This window comes from Manacus candei, unplaced genomic scaffold (genome assembly GCF_025592945.1).
Source record: "Manacus candei isolate 608988 ecotype Guabito, Panama unplaced genomic scaffold, ASM2559294v1 h1tg000009l, whole genome shotgun sequence".
NCBI lineage: Eukaryota > Metazoa > Chordata > Aves > Passeriformes > Pipridae > Manacus > Manacus candei.
Genome location: NW_026138057.1, coordinates 4648041 through 4668718, shown reverse-complemented (window position 1 = coordinate 4668718; position 20678 = coordinate 4648041). Strand labels below are relative to the sequence as shown.

The window sequence follows — 20678 nt, the reverse complement described above, 5'->3', positions numbered from 1 at the left end:
AATCATTTCCCCTTCCCAGTAAAACTGTGTCATCTTCATTCCCAGGGTAAAACTCTGCAATGTACAACTCCAATTACTAAAAAACAGTCACTACCAACAGCCCATTACAAATGACATTTATCTCCCTAAAAGCAAAGTGCTTCAGTAGAGCATGAACATGAATTATTTCCATCAGTTTTATGCCGAGCAAAATGCACTTTATCTTATTTCCAATCCCAACCTGTCTGTGCATGGAGTCTTTAGTGGCAATTTCATTTTCAAGTTTATCATTGAGGTCGTGCACAGATGTAGCTTCACGTTGCGCAGCGAGGTAGCGTTTCTCAAGAGTTGTAATTCTCTCTTCCATGTCTTCCTTTTGGGCCATAGTCTGTGCAAGATACAAAGCAGAATTCAGAATATGAGAGAGAATTATTTTGTGATCAAACTGGGGGGCAAACCCTAGAAATAATAAAAACTAAAAAATCTGACATTTCTGTTATTTTTCTCTGTATAAAAAGAAGTGGAAAGAAGAGCCTCACTTAGGCTTACAAGTTCAATTACTTTTTTAAAACGGTGAATGATTAAAAAAGACTTATCTTTATTATCTTATGCCACAGATCTGCTACTTACTTTTTCAATGGTACAAACATAGCAAATCTTGATGTGCTGGGAATGGTCAGAGAATGCTCTTGGACTTAACTAAGCACCCTATTTAACTTCTACTTAATTACAGTACACTGCAATAAACGGGACCTCAGAGATTAGTGACTGATCAGGAACTGTCAATGACAGCACTGAAATTAAAGTGATTCTTCCTCTATGTACATCTTTAAAAAATTTAAACTTTATGAATAAGCTTAGCTTTTATGACAAGATCAAGTATCTTTTCAAGAACATGGTAAAGCTTGCAATGTTAAATCTCCAATATATTAATGAAATATCTAAGTCATAGATTTAGCATGAAGATGAATTGTCTTAAGCAACTGGTCTTTTATATTAAAGAGATCATGCCCTGAACTATTTTCTTCTCATCTATCAATACAAAGACATTCAAAAGCATAAAGGTTCAACTGAGCACCAATAAGACTAAAATTTGATAAAGCAGTTGCATTTGGGACTCCCCAGATTCTGTCAGCTCCCTCCTCACCTCTCGTACATCTCTCTGTAACTTTGTATTCATTTCTTCAGACTTTATCAAGTCTTTTCTGGCTGTGTCAAGATCTTCTTCCAACTCTGCCACTCTGCTGGACAGAGCAGTGAGACGTTCTTTCATTTGTGTCTGCTCTTTGTTTTGCTTATCTATAATGTCTTGGAGTTCAATCACTTTAGCAAGGTTTTCATCATGGCATAAAGAACCATCAGAGGATCTCTATTAAACAGGAAAAAAAACCAACTGTATTTGGCATGTTGCAAATAAGATTGAAAAACAAACTGTTACTCACCTGTAAACACCCCTCCACAAGGATAATTTTATTATTGGATAGACTGCAAAAATTGAAAATGTGGTAGCTAAGACTTTTTAATTAGATGATCATGCAAAAATATCTTATTATAGTTTAAAATTAAAATGTTACAGGTAATGATTAAAAGTCAGATATCAAGTAAATAGCTGTACCTTCCCATTTGTAGTCGGTGTATTTTCTTGTTCATGATTTATATCCAGCATCCCGTCTGGAAGTGTTTTCTTCTGATTATTTTGCTCTTTCAGAATCATTAACTAAAAGAAAAGTTTACACACACATGTTTCAAGTCAATTTCTTTCTCACTAATAATATAAGGAACAGCTGAAAAAACAAAGGAGTAAAATAACAATTACTTATTCTACTGCGAAGTATTTATTAATAAAACAGCACAGGCACCCAACTTAGGCCACTGCAACCCAAAAATTCTTATTTTAAACCCATATGAACTCTTTCCTTTCTTTTATTTTGTTTTCTTTGGGGGCTTTTTGGTTTTTTTTGGGGGGGGCAGGAGGTGTCAGAGGGTTGAGGTTTGTTTTTTTCCCCTCCTGCTCTTTCAAAGCAACTGAGTTAAAAATTAATTGTTGTTCCATTTGGCAAAAAACCAATAGCAAGAAGCAAAAGTGAAACTTAATAAACTACTATGTATTTTATTAATATTGACTAAACTGCCCACAATGCACATATGAAGACTTAACTTTTAAGACAGAAACCTACCTCTTTATGTGTAGTACCTAGTTCTTCTTCCAATAAACTACATCTTTCAAGTGCTACTCGTAACCTCTCCCTTACCTAAAAAGATAATTTCAAATTATTTGAAATCATTCAAATCAGAAAGAAATCAATTTCATTTACTGTCATGCCCTTTCAGATAATAAATGACACTATTTCCATTACACCTGCCTAATCTGCAGTCAGTACTAATTACAACACAAAAAAATAGCCAAATAATGTGTATCTTAAAAATCTAGTTTTTCCTTTTTTGTCACAAGCAAATAGTATTTCAAGATGACCTGTAAATTTAGGCAAGAATTAAACATGCCCAGAATTTGCTTGTTCTTTTGCAAGGCACAGAGTGTGTAGGCTTTTGCTTATTTCTGCTTAAAAAGAAGAATTCTGCCTAAAGTAATTTGCCAGATTTTATATCCAAGGGTCACAAAAGTCAGGTAAACTGTGAGTTGGCAACAAAACTCACAGTGAACTTTAAGACTTGCATATCCTGCTGCCAATATCAAGCACAGCTGAAGGGAGGGGTTCCTTTAATTCAGCTTCATATCACAGTGTAAGCAGACTCCTCTCTTCCTGTTCTCTCTTCCTTGTATTACATAATCAAAAGACTAAATTCTGATATTGTAGAGCTAAGCAACTGTATGCAATCCTACAGCAAATATATTGCCACTGAACCATGCTGAGTTTACATTAACAGAGATAATGAAATACTAGAATCAACCACAGCACCTTGATTTATTTCCACATTAATTTAGGAGAGCAGGTACTGGATGTAGTTACAGTTCAGAGATTTCTACAGCTTTAGCACAAAATGGCCCACACAAAAGAGGGGACAGGATGAAGCACAATATTTCATTACCTTTTCATCAAGGGCTTTATGGTGCTCAAATAAAGATTTTAGTGCTTTGAGAACTTCCACTTCACTAGAAACTCCTGCTGGAGACTGAGCTTGCCTCTTCACCACAGTCATTCTCAGAGATCGCTCATGCCTGGAGACAAGACACTCCAGATGTTCCAGTAACAGCTAAAGCAAGAAAAAGGAACAATGTTTATTCCTGTTCTGAAAAGCTGCAGAAAACTTTGCCTCCTAGAACATTAAGTTTTGAGCTCTAAACTTCAAATCTCAGAGACAAAGAACGTTGTATCAAGAGTAAGGACCTGTTTTTAACATTTGACCTGCATTAGCAGCGTAAGCTGCTCAAACAGATCCCTACAACCCACTCACTCTGCTCCTCTGATCCCAGGAGCTGTGTGATTACAAAACTTTCACAACCAGAAAGCTGAATGGCAGACACAGTGCAGTCTTACAAGCTTTTCCTGATTCCGCACAGCAGCATCTGGAGCTGTGCATATAAGCTTCCAAACTTTCTTAATCAACATACATTTGCACTTCCACGGGGATTCATGTGCAAATATTGGGGAAAGAAACACTTCTAGCTTTTCAAATTCAACATTTAGTGTTTTCCTCCATTCCTTAACAATGGTGAGCTTGGAGAAGACAAGGAACTAACCCTGGTATTATTTCTTTCTGCTTTCAGTTCAGCGATTTCTTCTTCCCTTTCCAGCAGCTGCTCCCTGCATACATTGAGCTCTTTTGTAAGTGCTGCAAATTCCTGGAATAAACCAGACAGAAATATCAGGATACAGTGAGAGTGGATTCATGTGAACACCTGACAATTTCTTGAAGCATTCAGATGACTAAAGTCAATACAATTTACAGTCGTGCTTAGGTTCAAACACTTAAAACCTTATGTTACCAACTGTAAAGACAAAAAAAAAACCTGTGAAGACAAAAGATGTTTGACCAGTACTTTTGAAAACTCATTTGTCTCTCAAGGCAATTGTCTGAGTTGGGGTTTCCCTGGTTTCATCATGGTTAGGCTTTGGGAACAAAGATTTAGGAAGGCTTGTAACAAAGGTGGTTTCCCTGGTAAGCAAAGGGAAAAACACATTTGTAATGCATTTTATTATGGATTTAAAGAGCTGTTTCTTTTGTGTGGGTTTTTTTTAACAACTGCTAAGGGAGACACAATAAAACAGAGCCCAGTAAAATAAAGAAATCAGAAAACATGATAAACTTCAAGTCGGGATGTAATTGTGAGAGACAATGCATAACCCTGCCATCTACCAGAATACAGCTACATACTGGAATTTCATTTATGCCTTCTTTGAAGTCTCACAAAACAGAACTGAAGCAGTGCTTTCCCTACAGTCCTGCTGGAAATCTCAGAGGATTAGAATCAGAATTTTCTCAAAGCCGAGCCCTTGGGTTCAAAGCCCTCACAAGGCTCACCCTTCAAATTCAGTAAAGATCTCACCAAACAAAGCTCAACCAAAGTGAAATAATACAGAGTGAAGTGTCATCAGGGAACAGGAACTGAGGTAACTCAAACAGTTACTGCATGTTTATTACTACAGTGAATACAGAGTAGTCAACATTAAAGAGTACCTTTCTACAGTTTTGGGTTTCTGTCAGGAAATGATTATAGCAGTATCTGAAAGAGCCACTCCTTCCTACACCACTTCTGCTCTCTATCAACAGCCTCACTAAAAATATTCAACATAAAAGGCATTTAAATGTTTTATCATCTCACAGAGCACACCCTGAATAGAATAAAAGGTACAACTATACACCACATTTAGAAGCAAATACAGAGCATAACCTTATCTACCTACCTACTCTGGCATAATTTAAGTTGTAATCTGAACCACGTTGGCAATTAGAATTCATGCAAAAAGTAAAGGTGTGAATGTGGACAAGTCCATGTTGTAGAAAAAAGCTTGTAGGAAATGGGAAAAAAACTTCATGTGCTACCAACACAACTTAGGATGTGAAAATAGATATGCATCTGTCACTCCAATGGCCAGTGAACACTTAAGAAGCACTTAGATAAGAAAACATTGAAATACTAGTAAATAATACTCTTTTTTGTTGTAAAATAAGGAAAACACTAATAAACAAGTGACGTGTCTAACAAACAAGACACTTATTTAATAAACAATGGATTGGTACAGCTGAACTGGTGATGATCAAAACAAGGTGAACACCACAAATGACCACCTAAACGGAGACATACCATGTGCACAAACACTGTTTCTCTAATTTTTTCAAACTCTGCAAAATATACTGTTTAACAGATAGTAGCGGCATGTCAAGTGAAAGCTTCAGATGGAGCTGTTTTGTAGCAAAATTCAAAGTGGCAGGAGGCACATGCTTAAAAACAAAAGGCCACATCAACCAATTACACTACACTCTGTAAATTTTAACTTGCAGCTAAAACAGCCAGACACAGTCCAAGGACACTGCCATTTCCAAGATTCATTGGGAAAACTTTATTCTAAAATACACATGTGACTGAAGAGACAAAAAGTCTGTTGCGCATTACATACTTACAGTGAACTCCTTTGGAATTAGTCATGTATGAGGCTTTTAAAAGTGGTAAAGACAGTAATCCCACCGTCACAGATGCAGAATCCACCCCTATAATCCCTCTTCCTAAATAAAAACCTGCTTATTGGAGGAAAGTTTCAGTATAGTCTCCTGGTTAATCAGCAAATAACTGCAAAAAGTCTAAATTTATTTTCTTTTTTCAACTGCTAAAAAAATTACTTCTCTACCACACTTCATAATTACACACATAAATATTTCACTGCAATATTTTATTTGTATTCTTAAAAAAAAAAAAAGAAAGAAAGGTCTATTAATTTCAAAATGGCCTGGAAATACACTTAGGAAAAAAATTAAAAGTAAATCCAGTTACTGGAACTTTTATACACACAACTACAAAAGGGTCCTGGGTGCAAGTAAATCAAGAAAAATCTACTTCAGGCTTCACTGGAGCTGACAGAAAAATTGCCTCTACTACAAGCTGTTCCTTGACATCCAAACTTTTCCTATACCTTCAACATCCCACCTGTGAGACTTTCCAGGACTCTGTGTGAGCTTCACCAGCTGTGTACTTGAAAGGAAGTCTATTCACTCCTCAAATGGTTGTAGCAAAGAGAGTTCTATCCCACTGCATACTTGTGTGCAAATATAAACTGTAGCACAAATACATCAATTCTGACACGAACCATCACCCTTGTCAGATGACCCGAAACAATAGAGCACCCAGGAATTTATATTGCTGCTGCATAAACACATTGGCATGAACTTCTGGCATTGCACAATAACCTCCACTGCTGGGTGTTTTGACAAAATACCGTTGCTTTGAGTCCCGTGAGCTGCCTAATAAAGAACATTTGAATGTCCTTAGTTTCAGCTGACACTGCCAAAAGATATGTCCTTTCTAGTTTTAATACCTACCTCCACTGGTAGACAATTTGTGATTTCCCCAAGCAGCTCAGGAGAGAAACTATCTGCAACTTTATAATCTCCAAAAATTCTGAGTTGTCTCATAATTTCTTCTTCGGCATTAGATGAATGTACAGAAAGAATTAAAGGAAAAAGGGAAAATCCTGAGAAACTTTCCTACTTATCCTAAAAGCTGATTATTTTTCAGTAATTAAGAAGATTGAGATCATCAGTTCTGCTCAAAATAACAAGTTGACTAGAATGGCACTCACAACAAGCACTTTCAGAGCACACACAGAAGAGAGTGCTAAATTTTCCAAGGAAATATTCCCTGTTGATCAGAACATTCTGGCAAACACCCATATGCTACACTAAACTGAAATGTTTACTGGAGAAAGTCAATTTCTGACCCAACTGCATCATTCCAAATACATCTCTCTTGCTGCCAGAAATAAATACTCTCAACAAAAAGCTACATCGAGCAAGTAAATTTGTTCCTGTTCAGCAATACATCTTCAGGGGTTTTTTTGTTCACAAACTCTATGATTTTTTAAAGCAAGAACACTTCTTCTCCACCAACCTTCAGAACTGACCTCCAACCTTTAATATTTTTGAGGTCACAATATAAACATCCTTTCAAAAATTGGATCAACTGGTACCTGGCTGTAAAGCCTGCACATTTCTGATGTCTGAGCTGACAGACACTTGGGTACTTCCAAGATCCCAGTCCAGGAACATTAACAGCTTTCAGGGAACAGGTTTTCTTCATGGTTATTACGAACATAATTTATAGGCTCCACAGATAGTACATGACAAACCAATAAATGCTAGATGACAGGAAGACTATATTTAACCTAGGGGGAAAAACTTGAAAGGAACACAGGTAATCCCTGGACGTCTGTTAATATAAGCTGTGTATTAGGGATCCTCTACAGACAACAAACTGTAAATTTTCTTGGAATTTGATCAAGAAAAAAAACCTTATTCCACAAGAAATGCAACACCTGTGAGTGCATAAGGAATCACAGATTAAAGGCAACAACACGGCCAAAAAACATATAAAGGATGGAAAGATATGTAAAGAAAACCCCAAACATTTTCAGTTCATCAAAGAACATACTACTATTAAAGTACTGTAAAATACCACTGTTAAAATACTACTTTTAAAGTAGTAACTTCAGGCAACAGAAACATAAAGTTGCAACTGTTGCATATTTAGGAACATCTCTGAGAGAAATATATGAGTGGAATTTATCTCTTTAATCTCCAAGTAATATTTTGTTTTACTGTCATTCTGGTTTGTAGCCTGAATGTCAAACAACTCACTCACAAAGCTGAGCAGCTGAAAGGAGCACAATAAGAACAAGTGGGGAAAGTGCAGGACATCAGGGATGGAAACCAGTGGGATCTGCGATAAGTTTCCAGCATGATGTTTACACCATATATAAGCCACAATTATTCCAAATGATGCATGCATGGAAATGACAAATATACACTCTTAAGGAAAACAATCAAAGAAAATTTAAATATTTAAGCTTAACAGGGTATTTCACAGTCACTTCACTTCAAGGGTTTTAGGGAGCACACAGGGACCAAGATCCCCAATGTATCTGAAAGTTCCTAACAAGCAAATTTAGGTTCAACCAGTTTTGGTTTGGGTTTTTTAGGCTAAGAATCAAAACAATGAAATACTTCAAGGGTATTGAGAATTAAAACTGAAAAGAAATTATGTTTTCATCATTAAATCCAGCCCTCGAAGAAAACACAGTTACACACACTTTAACAGCAACAAATCCAGAAAAAACAAACCACCAATACACATTATGCTTGGCCTGTTCCACGTAATAAAACAGATTGCTTTCAACCTTTCCATATCTCTGGCATGTGCTAATGGGAAAGAGAAAAATCAGCCTGGAGTGTGCAAAGAAAAATATTTTGCTTTTCACCTCATGAAATTAATTTCCAGTAAGTATCAAGCAGCCTGGATTTACTAACCTGGAATCATAAAACTTATTTCAAGCAATAAGAGAAACAGTTCTATGAAATAAGTCTATATTTTGTTCTCAAAAACCCCAACAACTTAAAAGGAAGTGTAAGAGAATAATTAAAATATGGATATGTCAAATTCTTGCATTTCAGAACACTGAAAGGCTTTTCATGCTTAAAGTAGCTGTTTTTTCAACTAGAGCTGAGTGAGAATATACTGGAGCTCATTATATAATTAGTGTATTGACCTCCTTTCGTATTTCTGTGTATGCATAAGATGTTTTATAACTCAAAAGACAACTACCAAAACCCAGGTGCAGATTTTTTTACTCTTAAAAAAAACTCTCCCATCCCAACTAGTGGCATTGAGATATTTAAAATGTTTAATACCACCTTTGGTTAACTCTCAGAAGTCTGTATTTTCCTTGACTTCAAAAACATACCTTTTTTTTTTCCTCTATCAAAAACTGCATGAGAACACTCAAGTGAATATTGCTGCCAGCTGACTAAATACTAAACCTGAGGAACTTCTGATCGTCCTAGCCTTCTTTTTTAGTACAATACTCAAGTTTTCCTCCTGGATTGACCCATCTGATCATCCCAGCCCTCTTTTTTAGTACAATATTCAAGTTTCCTTCCTGGATTGACCCATCCAGGCTTGGTCATTAACACTGCTCAATCCTAAACAGGCAATTAAGTTTTAACGTGTTTAAAGTTGCATAATGTTATTGCTCTGGAATGAAACTCTCCTTGTTCCCAGCTCTCTTTGGAGCTGAAAGGAGAATCCACAGCCTGGTCTTTCACAAGCAAAGAGCCAAAAAGAACTCCAAACTCACAGTCAGCAGGTACCAAACATATGCCCAGGAGCAAAATGGGAAAGCTTATAGCAAGACCAAGTCTCCATGGTAATGACTGGGTTTCCAGTTACCATCCTGCTTAAATTTATGCAGAGCGTTCACTGAGCCTGGACTACAAAGCACTACATGAAGAAAGGTGGTATTTGGCAGCTTTGCAAAAGGAATGCAGGAGCAACAGGAAAAGGGAGGTAGAAACACATCAGTTCCATGTTCTCCCTCCTGTAGCTCCCCTTCCCAGATCTAACACATTTTGGAGAGACGTGTCCTATTTGGAATGTGGATGGGTAAAAGTACCAGAATCCAAACATGGCTGGATCCAGCCTCTCACTCCTCAAAGGATCAGAGGTTCTCCTTCCACCACATTAATCAATGCTCACACTTTATGCACTCAACAGAACATTCTGGAAAGTGAGCCTGCAAACCCCTGTAACACAGAGCAAAGCACAGGTCGAAGACAGGCAAACAGGAGCCACCTACACTCAAATCATTAACTATAGCCTGTAGTTAATGCCACCCAGGCTGGCAGAACCATTGCTGCCTGAACTCTAGCATTTCTTTTGCTCTAAGCCTAGCAGAACAGGGCTGTTACGTACACAAGAGCAGGGGGAAAGCGTCATGCAAAACCAGATTTTTGTGCATTGCTGGAGTCCCAATCCCACACTGTACTTGGCACTGCAAGGGACACAAGACGTTCTCCGAGTGTCTTCCAAGCTCCACCATCAGCCAGATCTCTGTCCTCCACAGTGAATACAAGTCATACATGAACTGTAGACTCTAAATCTAAGTCTAGATCTCTGGACTTGCTAGCAAACAAGAATGTTTGCTGGTAATGTGCTAGAAGTCAAAACTAAGCCACAGTTGCATCCTACAACTTCTTCCTAGGTCTGTGAAATTAAGGAAAGAGAACATGCAGTTTAAACGAGTCAGAAAACTTCATCCAGTTACTCCTCTTAAAAGTTGCCTCTTCTGTAGAGCAGCCAGCCTTGGGATCATCAAAACATTCCAGAATCCATAATTTCTCCAGATAGTTTGTTAATCTTTTCGCCAGCCTTAGCAAATCAACACAGCTTGCTCAAAGTATGGTAGATCACACAGGGTATATTTTCAGTTAACCCAGAGCAGATACAACCCATTTTTACCACAGCCTTTTAAACCATTTTTAAAGCTACAGATGTGCAACAAATCAACGAGTGAAAAACTCTACCAAAGTACCTGGTTTTTTTCCCCCAAGGCTTTCTCCAAATACTCAAATGAGTTGTGAACTCAACCCCCCAAGTTAACAGAATGCACAGAAGGTTACCAAGAAATGAACATACTGAACACTAACTGGAAATACTGGTTTCAAGTTATTTTCTTCACTTGTGCTTGTAAAATACTTATAAAATGTTGCCCCTACTCAGGCAACACCATGGATCCTCTGAGTAGGGAAGTCCAAAAGTTGAACCATTACAACACTTGTAAAGTAACAGCTGCCTTCCAGCAAGCAGGGAAATACAGAAGCACTTCAGACTTGCATGAAATTGGCATTTATTCACATGCAATGGCAGAAGAAAACCTTCCAACCCATGACCAGAATCACTTCACTGCGGTGGCTACACAGAGTTCCACCTTAGCTGCTCTAGGATGTATAGGAATACACCCCCTGGAACGGCAGATAAGGCACAAAAGTATTCAGAACCATACCAAGCTTGTTTGACTTGGATAAATGTCCCAAGATCAGCTAAAATATGCATCAGGAAAACTTTAGTCATCATGGAAAAACAGGCTGTTCAACTTGGGATGTGTATGGATACTTTGTGCAGAACTGGAGCTGTTGAGACTGGTCAATAACAGAGTAATCCTTCCCAATACTGTAGGAGTCCAACTACCAATATTCCAGAACAACACCTTAATTTACCAAGAAATAAGTTTGCAATACTTGGGAGGTGTTAGAAAAACAAATGTCTCCCAGTGACACTCTGAATCTATGAATTCTAAGGGTTTCCCAAAAGGAATTACCACATTCCTGAAGCTCTAGCCTGGTCTATTTGGATTAATAACTAATACAAGTAAGTAGCAGCACAACTTCTTAGTTGTAGCTTTAGGCATCTCCATTTTTGGAGTCTATGGCAGTGAAGAAACCTCCCCACACCCATACCCACCATGGTAAAAGGAGAATACACTTGTACTTCATTAAAGAGGAAGAATCTTGCACTACCAGTTTGACAAGGTGTGGGACAAAACCAGTCTCCATCTTTAATATATCAGAGAGACTTCATTGAAGTTTTTCCTCTCCATACAAAGTTGGTCAAGATTTCCTGGGATTTCACAGAATTTCACAGCCTGCAATGCTCCTCAGAGATGCCAAACTGGAAAACAACTGCAAGATATGCTGGGAAAATTTAACAAGGCCAGTAACTTTTCTGGGACTCTCCATTTTGGGAACTGAGGAGCTACTGCAAAAGCTATAGCAAGATTGTAAACAACAATGAACTGTGAGTTCACTAGGGCAAGAAAAAATATATGCAGTTTTCTGTACTTCAACACTAAACATACTGCACTCACAAGAAACAGCACAAGTCTGGCTCAGCTGGCATTAAATATTAAACTCCTATGACTTTTATTAATTTAAAACTATTTAATCCTACACATTGCATTCCAGTGTGTTTAAAAACTAACCCTTACATGACTAATACTCTACTATTTTTAACAAACAGACCCGGGACAAGACCCACCATGCAGATTATTTCAGTGACAAGATACTCCTGCTTGCAAAAGCTGTGAGCAGCAGCTGTGAGGCCCTGCTCTGCCCTATTCTAATCATTCATCTCAGCCTCCAGTTTCAAATTTAGTTCTGTGGCCAGTAGCTGAAAAGTACATTTTTCACAATCTGTTAAAAGGGAATGCTTGGGAATATCTGAATAAGGCTGGCCAAGCCACCCTCATTAAACAAGCACCAACATGTACTTCCCCTTCAGTGCGCTCCTATTATATATATATTTTTATTTTTTTTTTGCCAAGTGATGAACATTTCAGTCTCCTATTTTCAAACTTGTTTAAGCAAGTCATACCCAATGAAGACAGATATGTGCCTTCAGCAGGAAATTCAACTTACAGCTCTTTACATTTGATTTGTCTGTTTCTCTGTACCCTATCACCCCAGTTTACACGCTAAGTGGATGTACTGAACCTAAAGATATCCAAATCTGTGATATTCTGAAAAATGCTACTGGATCATTCCATGGAAAAGTTGCTCAATTTTCACAAATAAAGGCAACTCCAAAGTCCACGCAAAGAGAGCACACTCTCAAGTCTTACAACAGACAAGTCTGGTATTTAAACACAGAAAAAAAACATAAAAACTTAATTCAGCAACATAGATTAAGCATAAAAGAGCTGGTTTATAGGGGAATTTGAAGCTTTTTTTAAAGTTCAAAGTAATTTTTTGTCTGCCACAGAAGATCTCCATAATGGACAGTGCCAGACTTGATAAGTACTTGGTCCCAGAAAACATGTGCCATCCTAGAAGAAAACCAAGGAGATGAGTAACACTAAAATGCAGAGAAGACATAATAAATAAATTAATTAATTAATAAAAGACAAGGACAATCTGTTAATATGGTGTTACCAGTAAGAAATGCTGAAGTGAAAGATGGATTGGTGAGCAACATAAAGGAGGTGCATAAATGAGACCCCAGGAGGGAAAAAGGACAGTTTCTTTCCTGCATGGACAAGCAGTGAGAGCTAAAATCCTAAAAAGTTGCTCCATTTCCACTTTACATTAAATAAAGCAATTCCAGATTTCTTGAAACAAAGACTCAGCTTTTGGAAGATTATGGTCTCCAAAGACCATTCTGAAAACTCAAGAACTGTGTGTTCTAAAAGAAATAAATTACTAGAGGCACCTGCAACATAAAGCTAAAAGAATGTTATGACCTTCCAAGCCCTTCCCTGTGAAGTACAAAAAGGTGATAATACTGTATGAAAAATATATTACTCAGGAATAAAAAAAAAAAAATTCACAATCGTATCCCAAGGCATCCCTGAAATTATCTAAACCAAACTTTTAGTCATTCATCCAAATGTAGTAGAGCAAACAGAGAGAACTTTTAAGGGATAATGTGAAATTAGGAGTTTACCTTCCACATGCATAAACATATAGAAACCCCAACCAGGTTCACCCACACATCCAGTATCACACTCCACACATGCTCTGCTGTTCCTGTCGCTCTCTCAGGTGCAGGGTCATCCTTTATATCCATAATAAGATTATCTGAAGAAATTTCAGTACTATGGGTAAATCTTAACAAAACAATCTCATTTAGATTTTTAAATCACCTTTGATTTATATCAGAAGTTTTTTACTTCTGGGTTTCCAAAGTAGTCCATGTCCTAAATCCCCAGTAGAAGGAAGAACAGTAGAATGTTAAATATGAAATTCCAGAGTTCAGCTTCCCATTGGGAACAGCCAATCCACAAGCACAAATTACAGTGAAAAGCACAGCCAGTAACAGAATTTAGGTCCAGTGTTGTTCATTAACAGGTGAAAGAGTCCCACGAATCCCAGTATGTTAGCTTGCAGATTTCCCAATTCTGGACAGGAGTGAAAAAAAAAAAAACAAAACTCGAGAGTTTTGACTGTAACATTCTATTGGCAAAAGTATATATTGCTAAATTGTTTGTGACAGGTTCACATAAAACAATTGAGACCCCACAACTCAAACTCACAAATCCACAATTTAAACCCTGCCATTGATAAGAATTCCTTTCCCTTTTTCCCCAATTCTCCTTTTTTAAATGTCTTTTGTTTTGCACGGAGAGAAAACTTCCATATCAAGCATTCTTTGAAGCACACAATAAAACAAGAAATTCTGCTTTCAGATATCTCTCCTCCTTTTCATGACTGTACTTGAAAATTCAGAAATCGTATTAAAACAGCTTAATAAAACTGGTGACTACTTATTGAGCTAACAATTTATGTTCCTCCTTCAGTGAGCCCTCTCTACGTAAAAGAAGTTTTAGCCTTTACACCAAGGATTTTGGTGGCCAAACCTCAAATTTTATATGCATTTATGTGGGAGGTAGGATTAAAAAAAGCAACCATTGTGCTTCAGAATATTTCTATACAATTAGATACAAAATTCTATGATGTTCTAGCAATAGGAGTAAGGCACAACACAGCTCAGAGCATACCCAGAGAGAAAAACAAATTAAAAATTAAACTAAAAAAATTAATAAATAATAATTAATAAATAAAATTAAATTAAATTAGAAAAATAAATGAAGAGTTGCCCATTTTCCTATCACAATAAATAAAAAATGCTTATTTCCTATGTGGAAGTTCTTTTTACCCTTTAATACAGCTCAAAGGATACATATATCAAATTTTCCAAGTTTTTTTCCACATGGCCCTTGAAACAAGTGATGGTCCTTGTTTAAAATCTGTCCTGAAGATAACTAATTATACACTGGCAGTGTAAGGACCTTTTTATTTAGGAATCACAGAATGGTTTGGGTTGGAAGGGACCTTAAAGACCATCTCATTTCACCCCCTGCCCATGGCACTTCCACTAGTCCAGGTTGTTCAGAGCCCCATCCAACCCGGCATTCAATCTTGTGCACTTGCCTTATCTTGGTGCACTTCATGGAATTTCTAAAACAAAATACTCATTCTGAGTATTTATATCTCTGACAGCATAACCAGAAGACAGATGACCTATAGGAAAAGATGCTGCCTGCTCTTATTCATATATATCCATTAATAGTCATCCTATATTTCACATCTAACAAAAATTATATTTCTGTTTATCTCCTATCCTCACAAAACATACCCTGAGTAGAAAACATGAACATAAACACATGAGCAAAGCTCAAGGCCACTGTGGAACAGCAAATGAACAGATAGATTAAGCAACAAAGTTTCTCTTTTTTAAAAAGTAGGAACAGGTCACAGAGCCTTGTCAGGCCAAACAGAAGAAAAGGAGTTGATTTTCAGCAGAGTTTACATGAAACAAAAGGTAAAGTCTGAAACAGATAAAGGTCATAGGCAAAAAAACCAAGTTAACCAACTATTCCCAAACAACTTACAGAGAAACTAAAGGAAAACAACACATCAGAATGAAAGTGAGCATGAACCTTAACTTGGCATCACAGTATTCCAACCCTGAATATCCAACTAGGAGAGCAATCTCCTCAAGTGACCCACAGATATGTATTCAGCTCACTACACCATCATCTGAAGTTCACAAAATGTGGAAACAGCATTTCCCTGAGCCTCTGTGAAAAAGTCAAGTTGAACAAAAAACTCAGCTCCATTCAGCAGCAAAATAATAATTCCTCTCTGAGCCCTGGAGAATGGGAAAATATTTTTCCTGGCAAGAACTGCCACACATTTACACTTGGAGAATCCATAGACAGGCTCCCAAAAAAATCCACTCAGAAAATTCTGAACACCTAGATTACCTGACTCACACAACACACATTTATCCCTTCTCAGTGTTTGTGGCTTGAGATCCATATACACAAGAGATTACAATAAGCATTTTCTAATATATGTCAACAGATTCCAGTCACCCTTACAGACTTAAAGTGACGTAAGCTGCGTAAATTGCCAAAAGCAGCTTACAGGAAGACCTCTGTCATATTCCTTTAAAGCTGGGGAAAAAAAAAAAATTAAAAAAAAAAAAAATCCCAAAGTTGAAGTGTGAAGTACATTAATGCAGTTTTGAGATGCGGAGGAAAAAGTTACTAATCAGACAGTTAAAACGTTCTCTCCCAAGAATCAAGTTCTCTAACAACACTGTTAATTATAATTTGTTAATTATATATCAAAACACAAACAAATGTGTCCTCTTGATTCCAAGTTCAAAATCTGTAGTGAGTAAAACTAACATTCACCCCTGCTAAATAAACATCAGAAAGGACAAACCAAGGTCTCAGGCCACTGGACATTAAAACACTAAGAATTTGTAAGGGGGTGGGGAATTGTATTCTTAATTCATATGTAAGAAAAAATGCCAAAAGGTGTTCTTTTTTTTATATAGCCACATAGAATCTTTAAGTCTTGCTACTAGACTTCTTCAAAGCAGTTTTTAGTTACACTTCTAAAAAGAGCTGAGAAAAATACAAGGTTGCAGAGGAAGAATTCTCAGAATACCAAAATACACACTCCCTGTTGTACTAGAGGCTACAGACGAGTTACCACTGATGAGCATATATGTGAAGTTCATCTGGTTCTAAATATAGAACATATTTTTAAAACACTTTGTTTTGATTATAGCTCTTTTAACCCAAACTTATATCCAGCCTCTTTGTTAGACTACAGCAAACCAAGCATTAATAAACCCATTGCCAGATATTTGTACATAGTAGCTGAGGAATAGGCAAAAATAACCACTAGCTCATCTTTCAGGGCCTCATTCACTATTAAAAACAAGTAAAAAGTATTTCTTGTGTAGTCACCAAAACATTCTTCCTACAAATAAATGAAGGAAAATGAAACCAATAGTTTCAGACTTCATAAAATCTGCTTATTACAGAGATAAATGGGACATCATAACACCACTAAAATTCATCCTCAAGTACAAGACAACCTAAAATTAATTCCAAGTTTAATCTATCTAAAAGGTCTATTTATAACAAAGAAAACTTAAATTAAAAGCACAGTATAAACAGAAAGTTGCTAACAATAGGCAAACAGATGTGTGCTGGGCAGGGGTGAGATGTTTCAAACAACGAACCCAAATATATTTAAATGAGAAACTAAAAAGTCAGAACCAATGCTGGAGACTTGGTCCTCAGTGTACTCCACTAGATTATTTAAGTGTAGTTTAAATAATTTATACATTATTTAAGTGTATACTTTCAGATAACTTCATAGTCTGAAGATTTTAGGCAAAAGTTGGCTGTTTCCACACTCTGCAAAGAAAGAAATGTCAGGGAAGCTGAGGTTTATTGATACAGTCAGTGAAGAATTCTGAATATTAACTCCTATCTCCATCTTGACTTAAACTGCAAAGCCAGATCTATCCAGTAATTTACCAAGGTTTAGCAATTGAAACTCAACAGAGACAAGATTAAAATGTCAGTTGTCTGAAAATGCAACAAAGTCATGTCTTTGCTGTCAGAAGGGGATGACAGAAGTGGAAGATACATTTGCCCTGACATACAGTTACACATCTGAGATCCCTTTGGATCTCCACCATTTCTGAACTCACAGTGCTCTGCTGATATTAATGGCTGGTATTTAGAGGTCAGCAACAGTTCTTGCCAGAGTAAGAAGCAAAAGCCATGTCAGCTCAAGGTTGAACATCTGTGAATACTGGAAATGGAGCTGCACTTCCAATGCTGAGAAAATTTCAGCCTCTGCAGAGTTTGGCAAGGCCTTTGCTTAATGCACTTTCTGCAACTGCGTTCTTCAAATTATGCACAATTCAAAACCTCACTTATACATCTGCGACATCCATTACTTAAAACTTGCCTGGAGGAAATCCAAGTACCACTGTTAATAAAATGGCAACTAAATCCTTCAGTCCATCATTACAAAACTACACGAGGGCAGTCTCTGGACCAAGTGTTTTGGTATTTCTGACATGTGAGGCATTGAACAGAATTTCTGAGATGGTCTGAGGAAGATCATTCTATAGAGACATACCTGAATTTAATTAATACAATTAATATAAACTAACACTATTTTTAACTGAAGCGTGAAGTAGTGATAAACTATTCACTATGGGTAGAAAGCAACTAAAAATGACCTGCTGTGGACTCATTTTAAAATTAAGATCTGATGAGCAACCTGGTAAAGCCAAATCAAAATTATAGGCAGCTTTTTTTTCCACATTTAACTCCATATTAAAGTGCTCTTACTTACACACAGCACCTGACCGTAAGTTCTCATCTGCTCCTATATAGCCATTACTGAACATGACCATCACAAATGCAGAAAAAACTATTTTGCTTGCCTTGCATAGAAATAAAAATGATAAATTTAAGATCAAAATATTAGAGGTGCAAGATTAAGATGAATCTTAAGTGTTGCTGCATTACAGAAGCATATTAGTTGTACATCAGCTTATAAAATTCTTAACGTACACATTGAAATTTTCATCCTGATGAAGCTGTTGTGAATTCTACTGTGTTTCTACTTGTGACAGGCATCAGAGTCACTGTAAATTAAACTCTAGTCTCCTTCATCCAAAACAAGCATCTTGTTTTCATTTACAGAAATATCCACATGAAATTCCACCAGCAAAATGAACCCTGGCCTGCAACACCCTGATAGCAAGAACTGGTACTCACTTAGACCTCTCTACCTTAGGTTCAAAATTTAACTTTTAAATACAGTAGCATCCTGGATGTCTCACAGATTAATTTATAAATTTGAAACCTTGAATTTTGTAGAATACACTCTACAAGGCACATAAAAGGCATAATTAAATCCACTAAGACCATAATTAGAATCATAACTGAATGTGTTTACATTAAAGTTCCATAAGCTCTATAACTAAAAAGCTCATTTTCAGTTTTTTCTGTGAAAAATTCTGGAAAGAATAAAATTAAGTTCTTGCACAGCAATTTGATTCTTCAAGTTCATCTTCCAAGGTCAGAGTACAGTTGGACTGGGGTAATGTGTAATAGCAGGTAACTCCCAGAAAACAAAAAGCATTGCCAAGAATCCAGTTATTTTATCAAGGCAGTGGTGATTATTTCATTTTCGGCTGTCCATAAAAAGGAAAAAAAGGGTAGTTTTACTTTGCGTAAATGTAACAGATTAAGCTCATCTATATCATGTTAAAATATTCTTCTCTCAGTGAATTAAACATCCCCAACAAAAGGCATTTTACTCTAAATAGCTGTCCCAGGTTTATGTGAACTAGAACTGATATCTAAAATCCCTACCTGCCCACCACACTAAGTGTGCTAGAAAAGTCTGCTCCTCTGAGGCTTCAGAAAATGTGTATCATTGCTACAGAAAAAAACCCTGCATTTGCTTTTATAATCTACCAGATGTGCAAATACCCAAGTACTAATTTGCCATTTTGTAATTCACTATATACACACCAGTCTGAGCCTCTTTCTTACACACAGAAGCTCAGTGAATGTAAGGAGTTGATACAGGGATTCCATCAGAAATTCAGTGTGTTCATACTAAAAGCAGAGAAACAGTTTTGCTATAGAAGAAATCCAGCATTCCTTTTTTATATTTTATACAAGGATTTTTCATCAGTATCAGAGCAGTCTAAAACTGGTTGATTCAGCTAGAAACATAAATCAGGAAAAGTGAACATATAAACAATTCAGTTCAACATTCATTAAGATAAAGCACTCTAAAATCAACTACAAAGACTTCTTACAAGTCAAGTCTGAGGGAGAAATAACACTTTGGTTACACAGTGATTTAGCAATTATACCGGTCTTTTGTACAACTCCTTAAATTGAACTTCACAGATCTACTAAATTGAAAACAACTATCATGATTAAAAAAAAATTAAATATGTACACAACTATCCCTTTTTTCCTGAAAAAATATAACACATCTGTCAATAAATTTAAAGTTATCCTGCTTCCACCCTTCTTGAAATTCACAGTTAAACAATGGGCCATTTGAGGCAGTACTTCAAAAAAAAACCTCTCAGCTCAAAATAATTAACAAAAAACTGTGAATAGTTTCAAATATTAGTCACCACAGTTTCGACAGTGAACACATATTAGCATTTCAAAAAAATATTGTTTCACCTCATCAGAAATTTACACCTATGAAGTAACTGACATGACTACCAAAACAACAAAAATTTGTCAAATACAGCAGTTACTGCTGATTGTAGCAATAATAATAAAATACTTCTTACTCTTCAAAGCACCATCAGTTGTCACCTTCCACAATAAGCCAAGCCCCACTGAGGACAAAAGTGGCAGTTTCACAGTATGAAAACAGTACTTTTAACAGCAATCTACAAAAATCCATACACTGCTGTGTATTTAGATAAAATTGCAATAAAATTTCTCTCTCTGAACTGACTTGCTTTTCCTACAGATTTCACAGGAAGCCATGCAATTATGACATTCTTGAAAGTGGGAACTGTTTATTAATATTTTAGAAATGTTTAGAAAGAGGCGTTTAAATCTAGCTTACTAGATTTAGGAAAGAAAGCTGAGAACGGAAAAGGGGAACAGCACAGTTTGGAATTTGGGTGATTCTACTCAGCCACAAATGCAAGTGTAACAGTTTCCAGGTCACACAACTGGTTAATGGCATCCATTAATGCAGCAGACCTGACACAGAGGCTGAAGAGAAGCCACAGTTATTACAACAAAAAACCAAATAAACGATTTTTGCCTGCAGCACATGATTTAACACAGGCAACAGCAAAAGTTGGAAACTTCTCCTTTCAG

At 36.7% G+C, this 20678-nt stretch overlaps 1 protein-coding gene across 11 annotated transcripts in view; it reads right to left on the bottom strand.

Annotated features, from left to right (window-relative positions):
- Positions 1 to 20678, bottom strand: part of PPFIA1 (PTPRF interacting protein alpha 1) — a 53643-nt gene that overhangs the window by 29505 nt on the left and 3460 nt on the right. For 10 of the 11 annotated variants that reach the window (XM_051776915.1, XM_051776908.1, XM_051776905.1 and 7 more), the window contains exons 3-8: positions 3680 to 3781; positions 3028 to 3192; positions 2157 to 2231; positions 1595 to 1696; positions 1127 to 1348; positions 221 to 367 (exon numbers count right to left, since the gene is read on the bottom strand). In XM_051776915.1, the coding sequence (XP_051632875.1) occupies positions 221 to 367; positions 1127 to 1348; positions 1595 to 1696; positions 2157 to 2231; positions 3028 to 3192; positions 3680 to 3781 (813 nt within the window). Of the gene's footprint in view, positions 1 to 220; positions 368 to 1126; positions 1349 to 1594; positions 1697 to 2156; positions 2232 to 3027; positions 3193 to 3679; positions 3782 to 13622; positions 15478 to 20678 lie in introns of those variants that run through there. The other variant, XM_051776916.1, reaches the window with a different exon arrangement.